This window comes from Rhinopithecus bieti, unplaced genomic scaffold (assembly GCF_001698545.2).
Source record: "Rhinopithecus bieti isolate Rb0 unplaced genomic scaffold, ASM169854v2 scaffold_11380, whole genome shotgun sequence".
NCBI lineage: Eukaryota > Metazoa > Chordata > Mammalia > Primates > Cercopithecidae > Rhinopithecus > Rhinopithecus bieti.
This window is the reverse complement of record NW_016807225.1, coordinates 1543285-1557969: the sequence shown is the minus strand read 5'-3', so window position 1 is coordinate 1557969 and position 14685 is coordinate 1543285. Positions and strand designations below refer to the sequence as shown.

General features: G+C 45.3%; 2 protein-coding genes across 4 annotated transcripts in view; one reads left to right on the top strand and one right to left on the bottom strand.

Moving 5' to 3' along the window:
• Positions 1-3304: 3304 nt before the first annotated feature.
• On the bottom strand, positions 3305-12343 carry ZC2HC1C (zinc finger C2HC-type containing 1C). Of its 3 annotated transcripts, none has more exons than XM_017880523.1 (3): positions 12251-12343; positions 10021-11377; positions 3305-3869 (listed from the first exon to the last, which is right to left on the bottom strand). In XM_017880523.1, exons 2-3 carry the CDS (start codon positions 11356-11358, stop codon positions 3606-3608), a joined length of 1602 nt encoding a protein of 533 aa, XP_017736012.1. In that variant the 5' UTR covers positions 11359-11377; positions 12251-12343; the 3' UTR covers positions 3305-3605. The 3 variants fall into 3 exon arrangements, with proteins under 3 accessions (XP_017736012.1, XP_017736010.1, XP_017736013.1); XM_017880521.1 differs by having other exon boundaries at positions 12187-12340; XM_017880524.1 differs by lacking the exon at positions 12251-12343 and adding an exon at positions 12009-12156.
• Positions 12344-12414: 71 nt separating this feature from the next.
• Positions 12415-14685, top strand: part of ACYP1 (acylphosphatase 1) — a 16380-nt gene continuing 14109 nt past the window's right edge. Inside the window, exon 1 of the mRNA XM_017880525.1 lies at positions 12415-12727. Within this exon, the coding sequence (XP_017736014.1) occupies positions 12418-12727 (310 nt within the window). The 5' untranslated portion in view covers positions 12415-12417. The remainder of the gene's footprint in view (positions 12728-14685) is intronic.

Here is a 14685-nt window from a genome sequence, read left to right as displayed (position 1 = left end):
TTCCTTCCTGCTGCAATGCCAAAAATCATTTATTGTTTCAATGATTAACTGTGGAAATAAACATGCTGATCATTAAACCTCACAGAATCATGAACATTAGAGAGAAAAACTCCACTATGTCACATCTCTGTTACCTCCTGTGTAGCTGTGGAGAGTGATATATTGATAATGAAAGCAGACATTGACCAGAAGGTGCTGTGCTGCATTACATACATTGCTGTTAAGAAATACTGTCTCCAGCCAGACGTAGTGGCTCACGCCTGTAATCCCAGCACTTTGGGAGGCCGAGACGGGCAGATCACGAGGTCAGGAGATCGAGACCATCCTGGCTAACACGGTGAAACCCCGTCCCTACTAAAAATACAAAAAAATTAGCCGGGTGTTGTGGCGGGCACCTGTAGTCCCAGCTACTCGGGAAGCTGAGGCAGGAGAAAGGTGTGAACCCAGGAGGCAGAGTTTGCAGTGAGCTGAGATCGCGCCACTGCACTCCAGCCTGGGCTACAGAGCAAGACTCCATCTCAAAAAGAAAAAAAAGAAAAACTGTTTGGGCAGGCCGGGCACGGTGGCTTACGCCTGTAATCCCAGCACTTCGGGAGGCTGAGGCAGGCAGGTCAGGAGATAAGAGACCATCCTGGCTAATATGGTGAAACCCCGTCTCTACTAAAAATACAAAAAATTAGCTGGGCGTGGTGGTGGGCGCCTGTAGTCCGAGCTACTCGGGAGGCTGAGGCAGGAGGATGGCGTGAACCCGGGAGGCGGAACTTGCAGTGAGCCAAGATCGCTCCACTGTACTCCAGCCTGGGCAACAAAAGCGAGACTCCATCTCAAAAAAATAAAATAAAATAAAAAAGAAATACTGTCTCGGCACATCTGTATACATTTTAAATGAAATTTGTTTCCATGTGAGTTTTCCCATGAAATTTCTCCCATGGTGTAACCTTATGAACTTTAGAATTTATGTTTACTTGTGCTAAACATTTATTGGATAAAGTAGTATAAAATACAGACATTAAGAAGCAGCATGCATTTATTTACTGTCATCCTCTGAGCTATCCGGGAAGAGATTTAGATTTTTTTTAAAAAAGGTTCTTACCTCTTTCCAGAGACCAGATCAAGCTAAATTTAAAAGATGAAAGATATTTCTTTTTTTTTTTTTTTTTTTGAGATGGAGTCTCACTAGGTCACCAGGCTGGAGTGCAATGGCGCAATCTCAGCTCACTGCAACCTCTGCCTCCTGGGTTCAAGCAATTCTCCTGCCTCAGCCTCCCGAGTAGTTGGGACTACAGGCGTACACCACCACACACAGCTGATTTTTGTATTTTTAGTAGAGATGGGGTTTCACTATGTTGGCCAAGATGGTCTCGATCTCTTGACCTCATGATCTGCCCACCTCGGCCTCCCAAAGTGCTGGGATTATAGGCATGAGCCACTGTGTTCGGCCTTGAAAGATATTTCTAATATAACCAAGGCCTAAACATGTAGAGATTAAAGGGAACACTAAGGCATTGACTGCTGTTTTATTTCTTTAGCAAAATGAGAGTGAATAACTGCTTCCTTGTCTATAGAAAGCACTCCCCACATATAACAACATTTGACCTTACTAACATCCAGGGATCCCGAATCCAGGTGCCTGTGGTACCAGACAGATAAAAGTAAAGAAGTGAAGCAGGTCAGGTGAGACTGCGGTGGTCTGGTGCTACCATTCCCATCTGAAGGAGCATCCATCCGATTCTAAACCCCACCCAATTTGTGCCATGCAGGTTGCTGGCGCGGTGTTTCCAGAACTTCCAGTTTTTCAAGAGATGTTCCATATCCCAGTTTTTAAATGTCAGATCATATTGTGAATACTAGGCCAGCTAAATAAAACATCTGTGGAACAAAGCAGTCCACATGTTGCCATTTTGTGACCTTGGCCACAGTTTATTCTTGCCATCTATTGCAATGTACTAGTTTACATTCCCTCTTAAAGTGTACATTTCATTGAACTTGCCTATTAGGTTAAATATCCATTATCTCTGTGTGAGGTTTCCTTAAGGGGCTACCCATAAAGCTTTATTATGTGTTATCGCCTTTCCTTTGGAACAATTAAAAAGAGTGCAAAGAAATATGTGCTCCTTTTTAAATATATAGGATTTTTTTTCCCAGCCTGTGTCCTGCAGCTTCACCGCTAAAGCCTTAACTCACATTTCAAATTGGTCTGATCTGCTAGCCCAGCAACTCAGCAGAAGCTGCAGAGGAAATGGAGCAAGAGTGAGTGGCCATTTGTTATTTAGTAAAATAGGATTTTGTTGTCTGTCTAGCCCTGTTGCCTAGCTCAAATTGAGCAGTTTTTCTCCAGTATTTTAAACTAACAATTTGAGTAATACAGAACAGTAATCCTAGGATTTCTATCTGTTGTACTAACTTCACTTCTATTTGAACTGATAATACTCTCGCAGACATTATCAGTTCTCTCATTTCACGTCTGGGACTCATTCACCTTGTTTAATTTTAAATCTCCAGACCTCATTAATTGAGGGTCTAACTTGCGCTAGGCAATATTCTACACAGAGAAAATTAAAAAGATTTGATCCCTTTCCCTTCAGAGTTTACTGTCTCAAATAGAAGTTGACTATGCTATAATTGCCAAGGGCATGTGACACTGTGCAATGTCCCAGCTTTGTTTTGTTTTGAGACGGGCTCTTGCTTTGTTGTCGAGGCTGCTCTTGAACTCTTGGCCTCAAGCAATCCTCCCACTTCAGCCTCCCAAAGTGCTGGGATTATAGGAATGAGCCACCATGCCCAGCCTATCTCAGTTTACTTTGATGGTAGATATTGCTGCCTCTAAACAGTCATTTAGCCAAACCGATTTGAAAGTAGAGTGCTATTAACAGCTAAAATGGAGGTTTCTTTCTTAACATATGAAACCCATTAGAAAAGAACAAGTAGAGAGAAGTATAATGTGTTTCCCCCCAACACCCATCCCGACCCTGTAAAGTACATAAAGATCTTTCCTTTATTACACAGTACACCATAGGGAAGGTTTAGGAGACATTGGTGCCTTAACCTTACATACTTGTATTGGTTTTTGGCCAGGATCATGCACCAGGGAGACCAAGGATAGATTGCCATTAATAATGCCTTACAGCAAAATTGTATTATCTTTTATAAGAGTTACCATCTGGGTGATCATGCCCCTCCGATACCAACACATCCTAATAACTCCAGCTTCTACAAAAGCAAGAGTTAACAGGAACTCTGAACATACATGCAATGACAGGAAGGCACAACCAGATGCAGGCACTTCACTAGCACAAAGCACAAGTCAGGCATGCAAGAAGAGAGCTTTAATGGAGCCTGCTCACGACTCTTCAGTGTCTTCACCCGTCAATTCTGAGGGCAATAACATAAAGCTTACCAGCCCAAGGTTGTAATTTAGTGGGAAGCTGGGGCTTCCTTCTGCCTCCTGCTGCTTAGCAGTGGCTCTCTCCTCACAGACTTCAACTCTGCAGGCAGATCTGGGAGCTGTTTGATTTCTCTCTGCTTTGCATCAAATTCTACTCCCATTTACTGCTGAAAAGAAGCAGAGCTTTCTGACCTATCCAAAAGTTCCCATTGTTGTCTGCTCAACTATAATGCTTCCTTGGAGGTGGAGGACGGTTCTTGATGGTCTTACACTTGGGAATGTGTTGCTCAGCCACCTTGGGAGCAAAGTGGTGGCTACAGTGAGGACACTGAATGTAGTCTGGGTTTTCTGCAGGCAGGATGGGAGGCAAGTGTGAACGGTTTTCACCTTTGGCAGTTACCTGCTGGACCTCTCGAGCCTGGCGGAGCGTATGGATAAAAGATTCGTGCTTCTGTCTCCAGTTGTTCTTCCGAGGAGGTTCAGCCTGTAATGTAAAAGGGAGACTGATCATTCAACTTGGCACCTGTCTCCTTCCTGAGTCTCTTTTAGAATAACAGTAAGAAAATGAAAAGGGTACTAATCTGCAAGGTCAAAGAACAGGAAAGGAGCAACAGTGGTAACTGACTTGCCAGCATTGAGGCAAACCAAGGGCCTGCAAAGGAGGTACTGCTGAGAGGCAAGCCACTTTCCCAACAGAATCCAGAGACGTTCAGTGCTTGGAAGTACCAGATAGTGGAAAGTAAGGAGGTACAGGACTGAAAACAAGCAGGACCCCACGGCTCCTCCCACCTTACGCATCCAAGTGTCCAACACCCAGGCACACTCACAGAAGAGCAAGGATTTATTCTCTGGAGAAATTGAACCAGACAGACCTCTGACTCAGGAAATCCAGACGGTGGAACTGGATTAATCTTGGGGCTGAAAATGGGGATTAAGTACAAGTGTACATACCAAATTATGGAACTGTCAGCCTCCTTCCCCTGCTCAGCCCCCAGAGTACCAAGCAGATTGACATCCTCATAGGAAAAAGAGGGGTTCTCTGGATACACGGAGCAGTCCAGAGAAAAGCCTTCAGATACTGACCTTGGGAGACGCTAATTAAAAGACTCACTATTTGGTAACTTTAATATGAAGATCCTTAGTCAACAAGCCCCACTTAAGCTTAAATATGAAAGGACAGCCAGGAATCATCAGATATTTACTAAAAGCTCTAACAAGAAAAAGCCCAGAAAGTCCACAAACAAAACCTAGGAAGCAGCAACAAGGCAGGCAGCAGAAGAAAACTTTCTTTTAACATGAGACCATATCAACAAAATGAGTATTAGAAGAGATTATGTCCATAAAACAAGAAGAGTATACTATGAAAAAAGACAACCAGAGAACCAGAAAGAACTATTATAAATTAAAACTTTGATAGCTAAAAATAAAAATTATTTAGAGGACGGGCGCGGTGACTCATGCCAGTAATCCCAGCACTTTGGGAGGCCGACGTGGGCAGATCACGAGGTCAGGAGATCAAGACCATCCTGGCCAACACAGTGAAATTCCATCTCTACTAAAAATACACAAAATTAGCCAGGTGTGGTGGCGCACGCCTGTAGTCCCAGCTACTCAGGAGGCTGAGGCAGAAGAATTGCTTGAACCCAGAAGGCAGAGGTTGCAGTGAGTCAAGATCATGCCACTGCACTCCGGCCGGGGCAACAGAGCAAGACCCTGTCTCAAAAAATAAATAGATAGATAGATAAATAAATAAATAAATAAATAAATAGAAATGTTGTAAACTAATGTCAAGAAAATTTCTCAGAATGGGAAAAAAGATGAAGATGGAAAGTAAAAAGAAAAGATTAGAAAATTAGAAAGTTAATCCTGGAAGTCCAACATGTGACCAGTAAGAGTTCCAGAAGGAACACAGAAAGCACAAGGAGAAAATTATTATTATTATTGTTGTTGTTATTATTTTTGAGATGGAGTCTCACTCTGTTGCCCAGGCTGGAGTGCAGTGGCACAATCTTGGCTCACTGCAACCTCAGCCTCCTGGATTCAAGTGATTCTCCTATCTCAGCCTCTCGAGTAGCTGGGACTACAGGCATGCGCCACCACACCCGGCTAATTTTTGTATTTTTAGCAGAGATGGGGTTTCACCATATTGGTCAGGCTGGTCTTGAACACCTGACCTCAGGTGATCCACCTGCCTCAGCCTCCCAAAGTGCTGGGATTATAAGCATGAGCCACAGCACCTGGAGAGGAGAAAATTATTAAGGAAATAATACAATTAATATTCCTAGAATTAAAGGTCACACATTTTGAGACTGAAATGGCTTACCAAGTATCCAGCACAATTATTGTAAAGTTTCAGAATTTCAAAATAAATAGAGAATCCTGTAGCCTTTTTTTAAAAAAAAAAAAAGAAAAGGTTTCTTGTAATGAAACAGGAATCAAAATGGCATTAGATTTCTCAACAATACACTGGATGCTACAAGCTAGTGGGAAATACCTTAAAAGTTCTAACAGATAATCACCTTCCTCCTAGAATTCTGTACCTAGCCGAAGCATCAAATGGGGGCCTGTTACACAGATAGTGTCATTCATTCCAAGACAGCATACCTGCTGTGCACCTTTCTTAGTAAGTTTCAGCAAAGGAAGGAGTAATGCAAGAACAAGGAAGACACGATGCTGGAAACAGGGGACCCAACAAAGAAGAGAAGCAAAGAGAAGTCCCAAGACAATGGGTTTGCACCAGGCCTAGAGAATAAGCAGTCCAGGTTGGAGCAGAAGGGATCAGAGTGGTGGAAGGGAGGTTTTCAGAATTAAAAAATCAAACTGATAGATTATGAGAGGTGTTTGAGCATTACAAAAACGTTAACAGATGTCTGATATCAGATGGATCATTGTGGGGGGAAAAAAAGACAGGTATGTAGAAAATGAAGGAAATGAAAACATACATCCATTATTAACTCTAGGTACATGTGGGCAGAGACAGAATTTGTTCACTCATTAATGAACAAAATGTACATGATCATTACAATGTGAAAGCTAACTTAACAAAAAATTGTGATTCAACTACAGTGGAAGGGTAAGAGAAGGACAACAGTAGGAGAGAGGGAATATGAAAGAGAATTTCACTCCCAGCTTCCAAGAAGTTACCAGGTAGACCAGGCATCGTGGCTCACACCTGTAATCCCAGCACTCTGGGAGGCTGAGGTGGGCAGATGACTTGAGGTTAGGAGTTCAGGACCAAGTTAGCCAACATGGTGAAGCCCTGTCTCTACTAAAAATACAAAAATTAGCCGGGCGTGGTGACAGGCGCCTGTAATCCCAGCTACTCAGGAGGCTGAGGCACAAGAATTGCTTGAACTTGGGAGGTGGAGGTTGCAGCAAGCCAAGATCAAGCCACTGCACTCCAGCCTGGGCAACAGAGGCTCCGTCTCAAAAAAAAAAAAAGGTGATGTAGAAAATTGATAAGAAAATAAACATATTATTTAGAAATATGGAAAGGCAGGCCAGAAGAACCATCTAACAGAACTGAAGGCTGCCTCCGGGGCCTGAATTAGGGGCTCCAGTATAGGTCAGTCAGTACTACATGATTTTGTAAATGCATGCAAACACTATTAAAATCTTTTTTTTTTTTTTTTTTTTTTTGAGATGGAGTCTCGCTGTGTCGCCCAGGCTGGAGTGCAGTGGCGCGATCTCGGCTCACTGCAAGCTCCGCCTCCCAGGTTCACGCCATTCTCCTGCCTCAGCCTCCGAGTAGCTGGGACTACAGGCGCCCGCCACCACGCCTGGCTAGTTTTTTGTATTTTTAGTAGAGATGGAGTTTCACCATGTTAGCCCGGATGGTCTCAATCTCCTGACCTCATGATCCACCCGCCTCAGCCTCCCAAAGTGCTGGGATTACAGGCTTGAGCCACTGCGCCCAGCCACACTAAAATTTTAAAAGAGAAAAGACAAACAGCTCTTGGTGATCTGGCATTGTTAATGATGAATAATAGGAAGAGAGACTATTGAAGGAAAAGAAAGGATCCTTCTGGAAAGTCTCTTGCTGAAACAGACAAGAAGGCAAGAGAGTGTTAGTGACGGTAACCAGGAACCTTTAAAAGATTCGAAGGCCAGGCACGGTGGCTCATGCATGTAATCCCAACATTTTGGGAGGCCGAGGCGCGTGGATCACAAGGTCAGGAGTTCAAGACCAGCCTGGCCAAGATGGTGAAACCCCGTCTCTACTAAACATACAAATTAGCCGCTATAGTGATGGGCACCTGTAATCCCAGCTACTTAGAAGACTGAGGCAGAGAATTGCTTGAACCCAGTAGGTGGAGGCTGCAGTGAGCCGAGATCACGCCACTGCACTCCAGCCTGGGCGACAGAGCAAGACTCTGTCTCAAAGAATTTGATCAGGGGAAAGTTCCTCAAGTGTATGAGATACTTTAGTAATTTACTTCTTATACTCTAATTCCTCAATTTTATTCCTCATTGTACTGAAATTCTATTCAGTTAACACTTATTAAGCACAAAGCACAAAGACATGTTCCCTGTCCTCAAAAATGCTTACAGTCCAGGAGAGAGACGGGGTGTGCGTCTGCTGGAAGTTACGTGAAGATTAAAGGATACCAGGAAAATCACCTGTTCTTGAGTACTCTATAGGAATGACAGGAAGGTACAACCACTCAGCTTCCAAAGGCACAGCACTCTGGAATAAGATTTGAGACATTACCAGGGTGGTGCGGGTGCATCTTAGTCTAGGTCTCTTCTGTCTTGGTGTCCTCAATGTCACACATTCCCCCAAACTAGTTGCCATAAAGCTGAAGCATCTTATCTCAGGAAACTAATTATTTTGCTTCACCGTAACTGTATTTGCGAATTTAAGAAACACAAGATTGTTTTAGGCTCTGACCAAAAATAAATTGCTACAGTGGGACAGAGTGAATTCCCAGTGGATTATTGGGTTGAACTGAAAGAAAACAGGAGAAAACAGTGAGTGGCCATCACATTATTCTCTGCAAGAGCAAAATGTTGATTTCTTCTTTGGAAACTAGATTTCAGGGAGATGATCTCTGAACATGGATGGGACTTCCTTGTGATTTCCCCAAACTGTACTGAAAAAAAGAACTCCAATTGTAAACAATTTCTTCTAACAACCATCATATAAATGTGAGTTTTTAAAGGCTCCAGCAAATATCAGAAACTGTAAGGTCCCAATGGACAAGAGGTGCCAGCACAGTGGAGGGAGGGTTGGAAAGAAATGAAAACAGAATGACACTCTCTTATTTTTCTGGAATATTAGAAGTAGACAGGGCCTCGGAGATCATACAGTCTACAATTTCCCAAACTTTAGTCATCTGCACTTTCACTTCATCCTTACAATTAATTAATATTTTTCTGTAAATTTATGATCCCTGGAAATCAGGGGCTTAATATATTGTTATATTTTCCTAACATAACACTGAAACACTAAACACTAAAACTACTAAAATAAAGTTTGTCAGCATGCCACACCTTGAGAAATAACCATTTTATAAACCAACTGGCAAAACCTTGACATGTCATTCATTTATGAGATAATCTTCTCCAGATATGTCCAAATGTGCCTACGAAGTTCACCTAAATTTATCATGTAAGTGTCACGAAGCCCTTACTTTTTACAACCTGGTTTTTCTAAAGTGAGAAATAATTGGCAAGGGCATGGTTTGTTAGATAACCAGAAAGAAAGTCCTTTTACCTTCAAGGTGTTTACATTCTAAATGGGGAGAAAAGAATTCCAAACTTAATTGTGTTTCATCTATTTACGAAGGCTAGTCCAACACTGATCTTTTTTTTTTTTTTGAGACGGAGCTGCTCTGTTGCCGCCAGGGGCTGGAGTGGCAGTTGTGCGATCTCGGCTCATCTGGCCCAAAAGCTCCACCGTGATTCATGCCATTTCCCTGCCTTTCAGCTCTTCCGGGAGTAGGCTGGACTACAGGCGGGCCCGCCCACGCCATGCCTGGCTAATTTAATTTTTTTGCATTTTTAGTAGACATGGGGTTTCACCATGTTAGCCAGGACGGTCTCGAACTCCTGACCTCGTGATCCGCCCACCTCAGCCTCCCAAAGTGCTGGGATTACAGGCGTTAGCCACTGCGCCCACCAACACTGAGCTAATCTTAACAGAGTACTTAAAGGACTGGTCACAGATTCTAGTCTTGGGAGGTGGCAGAATACATTGCAGAGTGAGGCATTCTCTCCAGGTGACAAAAGGCTGCATTTTTTTCTTTAGATTTTTTGTGTCTTTTAAATTTTCTACAGTAAACTTTTATTACTTTTATAATCCAAAGGACACAAATTCTTGGTCTAGATTTTTTAGTCATTCTAACCAAGATTTATATGCTGACTCTGCCACTTAAAGCTGTTTGTGACCTCAAGCAAGTTACTTAGCCTGTCCAAGTCTTGATTTTTGAACTGATGAAATGAGAGATTATGCGAGGATCACATGCAAAGCTCCCATCACAATGCTGGCATACAGTAGTAATCAAGAAATGTTAATTCTAGACGTCAATTCTTCCTACATGACACATGAATTTTCCCTAAAGAAAACTGATGATGACAAAACAGACCCCTACAATGATCCCCACACCAAGTCACATCCATAAGGTTCTTGTTACCTTGGCTGAAGCTGGCCCCTTCCAGTTCAAATACTGCTCTAGTTCTGTGCCCTTAGCCCGGGCCCTGGAGGAGTCAAACACTTTCCTCTTGGAACCCCGCATCCTGCTGCAGATGTTGGAGTGTCTCTCCAGCCTGAACAAGAGGAATTTGCGCCCACAGTGGCTGCATTCACCCAGCTGTGGCTCTTCAGTGGAGCCGCTGGAACCTGAGGAGTCTGGTGCCGTGGAGAGACTGGAATTTCTGGCAGATCCCTGCAAAGCACCGCCTGGTGTTTCTGAAGGCGGGGAGAACTTCTCCATCGATGGCTCTGAGACTCGGTCTCGAATGTTGTTATTGCTTGCTACCAGCCTTTCCCTTTTGAGTCTCCGGATTCTATAATCAGAGAGCTGGAATGGACTCGAATTTTGTTGAGACCGTCCCCAAATTTCATCCTCTCTCCTGTCTCTACTAAATTCTTCCTCAAAATCAAATTCTGGGGAGAAGACAGCTTTGTGCGTGGTGTTGCTGTTATTACCTTTAACTCTGCTCCTGGGGAATATAATTTTCTGTAGCTCTCTGTTTTCATTTTCCTTGGCCTGTTCCTTTTGCGTCTGGATCCTTCTGAGTTCCTCCTCTGTCTTCTTCAGCTTTCCCCTCAGGAGAATCTGCTTTCTTCGGATTTCCTCCTCTAAGCTCTCCCCTGCAGCTTCTAGTCTTCGGATCTGTACCCACTCAGTCCTGTCCAAGTTTGCCAAGGCCTTCTCCGCCTGCATGGTAGCAAGAACAGGATCAACCACAGAAAAGTTGACCTGGTTCCTCACATCAAAGTTCCTGGATGAAAACTCTCTCAGTTCAGGGGCCCTTGGGTAGACATTCTGGTCCCCATCAGTGCCAGACTCACCTGTACTGCACGACTTCCTGTGGACCACGGGTTTCAGTGGGTACGCCCGGTCCACTCCAACTCGTTTCTTTGTAAAGGGGATAAAGTCCTGGTTATTGGCTTTGGGATACCAGGATTGAGGGCCTGATGAGTAAAACAAACCATTTCCTTGGCCCTGGGAATCACTTCCTGCATCTTGGTGGCTGATTCCAGTACAGTGGGGATAGGAATAGCTCCGGGCTTTTGTGTGGGTGTTCCATTTGGGGTGAGTATAGACTTTATCCAGAGTCAACTCTTTGTTGCTCAAAAGCTGCTTCTGGAAATTGTTCCTCAGGTGCCCCTTCAAGGACTGCTGGGAAGAGTCACCTTGTTCGTAAGAGTCTTGCTTGGCTGAGTGGGGCCCTGGAGCTTCTGTTGTATTATGTGGGAGCATAACGCCCACAGGCAGATGTGATGCCAACCGCTGGAGTCCAGCCATTCAGGGCCTGGACTGATGCCTACGGGAGATTTAAACCAGATACATGGGAAGAGTTTGTCTGAGGTTCACTCTCGTCTGCTAAAGCAAACTATTTCTACATTTGCCCTGCCCACATTTCCTTAAACTTTTCTGGGGACAGTGGTGCTGGATCTGCCAAAGCTTCCCGTCAAAAACCAGTTGGTGAGTGATTACTATGCACAAGACAGTGTGTTAGGCCCTGAGGGTAGAAAAACGAAGGTGTTACAGGTGTTCCTGCCACCTAGCTTTCCTTTCCTCCAGCACCAGCCTCTGCCACGCACAGTATACTCTATAGTAAGTGGAAAGAGCATCGGACTGAAAGTCAGGTTTTAGGCCTGTAACAGGACAAGCGACTTCTCCCTTGCTGGCCCCCGTTTCTTCACCTGTCAACTGAAGGGTTCCCTCCGAGTCCAGCCTCACCATTTTACAGGTGAGCAAGCTGTGGTCCAGAGGTAGTGACTGGCACAAAGAGCTCTCAGGGCTTCCCTCCTGCTGGAACCGTGCTTGATTCAAAAGAGCACAGAGGCTGCTAGGGCCTGGAGCAGGTGCCTGGCTGTCAAACCCTCATCCCAGGAGTCCCCTTAGCGCAGACGGTAAAAGTTTTGTAACCTGAGCGTTGAGGGCCACCTGACCTGGCTGCAGCCGGTTTTAGATCCTTAAGGCTGAAGTCACGTTCTGTCCCGAAGGGTCAACTGGGACGCCCCCACTGCGGACTCCCCCTCTGGAGACAAGTCCTCTCTCTCTCTCCTGCCCTTCGGGCCCTTAGGAGGTTGAGGTGCTGACCCTCTGTCTCCCCGCCCTTCTGCGTACCTGAGGCCCTCGGGCACCGCTCCTGCTCAGGGAAAACCCCAGGGCCTAGTTTCCCAGACCTGACCTCTCCCTCAACCGACGGCCGCGCAGGCGCTCTCATCTAGCTTCTGTGATTCCCGGTGCCTGGAGACCTAGTTACTGGCGGGCCAAGCTCCGCCCCTCGCTGCGAAGTCCTCGGGGAGGCGTGCGCAGGCGCAGTGCACTAGCGACCCGGGGCGACCGGGGGTGGGGATGCGGTCAGCCCGAGCGTCACTTGACCCAGTCAGTGTCCGGCCAACTCTGCAGCCCGGTCCAGCCCTGCCCTTGGGGAGCCGGGGAAGGGCGGGAGAGGCTTTTCTGGGGCTCCATCAAAGAAGAACTTGTACTTTTCTGAGAACGATGCTCCCAGACCTTGGGGTGTGCCCTTCTCTGGCAAAGGGCGGAGGCCCTGGCTGTGCCTCCGCGTGCTTCCGCCGCAGGGTGCAGGCGACAGCCCGCCTGGTGGGAGCGGGGCTACTGCTGGCCTTTCTCGGCGCGCTTGGCTGCGCTGGGCGGGCCCCAGGTATGGCTGCACGTGCGCGCTCCCTGCTTGTCCTCGCCAAGTCTTTGGAACTTGCTGCCAACGTTTTTGCTACGCAGTATCTTTCCGGGGTAATTTTTGTGGCCAATCTAATTATTTTGATATTATAATGTTTTACTCTTACGTGGTAACTCTAGCCGTCCATACTTAGGGCCCAGGAATGACTCAGCCAAATGTAATGATAATAAAGAACTACCAGATCGAAAATAATCAGTATAACCTGGTTTCAACAGTAAATGATACTCTGTAACTTGTTGACATCAAAAGAAAGTTTATTTTTCTTCTTCGCTTCAGTTCATCTGTGTAGGCCGTTGGGAACAGGCAGTTCGCTTTTTCCCTGTAATTACTCAATTCATGCACTTGGAAAATAATGTAGACAGCAGTCATCAGTGTTAATACTTCAACATGTCATATTACAGCTGTTACCTGTTACAAAGAAATTCCTTGGTGGACCCTCCAGGTCAGTCCTCTTTTTTTTTTTTTTTTTTTTTTAATTCCTTGTTTTCATCCCTAGTTGACTGTACCACCTCTCCATATATGCAGTTCCAGACGTTTCCCACTCTACTCAGGGTCCCAATATCAACTCCCGCAGCTTCCCTCAGCAGAATGTACTGGCTTTCTCTTTCTCTCTCTCTCTCTCTCCTCTTCCTTCTCTCCCTTTCTCCTCTGTCTCTGTCTGTTTCTGTCTCTGTCTCTCTCCCTCTCTCCTTCCCTCTCCTCTATGAGAAAGAAGGGCCACTTTCCATGAGTTCTCTTGAATTAGTGCTTTTCAGTACCCTCCGGGAATTGACTCCATCACTTTACCCCAGCGTTTTGTTTTTGTTTTCTGTTTTGTTGGTTTTGGGGGCTTTTTAAAATTTGTTTTTTGAGACAGAATCTCACCCTGTTGCCCAGGCTGGAGTGCAGTGGCGCAATCTCAGCTCGCTGCCACCTCTGCCTCCTGGGTTCAAGTGATTCTCATGTCTCAGCCTCCCGAGTAGCTGAGATTACAGGCGTCTGCCACCACACCTGGCTAATTTTTTGTATTTTTAGTAGAGACGGAGTTTCACCATGTTAGCCAGGCTGGTCTTGAACTCCTGACCCCAGGTGATCCGCCTGCCTCAGCCTCCCAAAGTGCTGGGATTACAAACATGAGCCACCACGCCCGGACTTTGTTTGTTTTTGAGACAGGGTCTCACTCTGTCGCCCAGGCTGGAGTGCAGTGGCACAATCACTGCTCACTGCAGCCTCGACTTCCACAGCTCAAGCGATCCTCCCACCTCAGCTTCCTGAGTAGCTGGGACTACAGGTGTGTGCCCCTCACACCCAGCTTATTATTATTATTATTATTTTTTCTGTAGAGACAGGGTCTCCCTTTGTTACCCAGGCTGGTCTCAAACCCCTGGAATCAAAAGAGATCCTCCTGCCTCAGTCTCACAAAGTACTGAGATGATAGACGTGAGCCACAGCATCCTGTCTGCATCTTGTTAACTTCAAGTTATACCTCTCCATAAACTCCATCTCTTTGGTTTTAAAATATACTCAACTTTCTCCTGCGAAACAAACCTTACTTCCCATGACCTAACTTTCATATTATGGTCCCATTCATTTCTCCTCTTCTCCACAAGGCTTCTTAATGGAAATCTCCACATTTGCTGCCCACATATGCTCATCTCCCCGTCATTGTCCAGTTCATTGTGGCCTGGCTTCTACTTTCTCCACTTTATTTAACTACAAAGCTACCAGTGACCTTCCAAAGACAAAAGCTTCATTTCTTCAGCCTACTCATGTGACATGATTGATTGTCCACCCACTTGGAATGCTCTTCTCAGTTCTCCTGTGCCCTCTTGGTTTCTTCTTTCATATTCTCGCTCCATCTTCTTCCAAGTCTCTGGCATTTATCTTTTCCCCATCTGCCCCCTAAATTTAAGTGTTTTCTGAAGCCCTCTTATTTCATATAT

What these genes read in the sequence shown, in the direction of transcription:
- ZC2HC1C (XM_017880523.1), bottom strand. Translation starts at nt 11,358, where the DNA reads ATGGCTGGACTCCAGCGGTTGGCATCACATCTGCCTGTGGGCGTTATG. An exon ending in AGGGGCCAGCTTCAGCCAAG is followed by an intron (nt 3,870 to 10,020) that starts GTAACAAGAACC and finishes TTTACATTACAG; the next exon opens with GCTGAACCTCCTCGGAAGAA.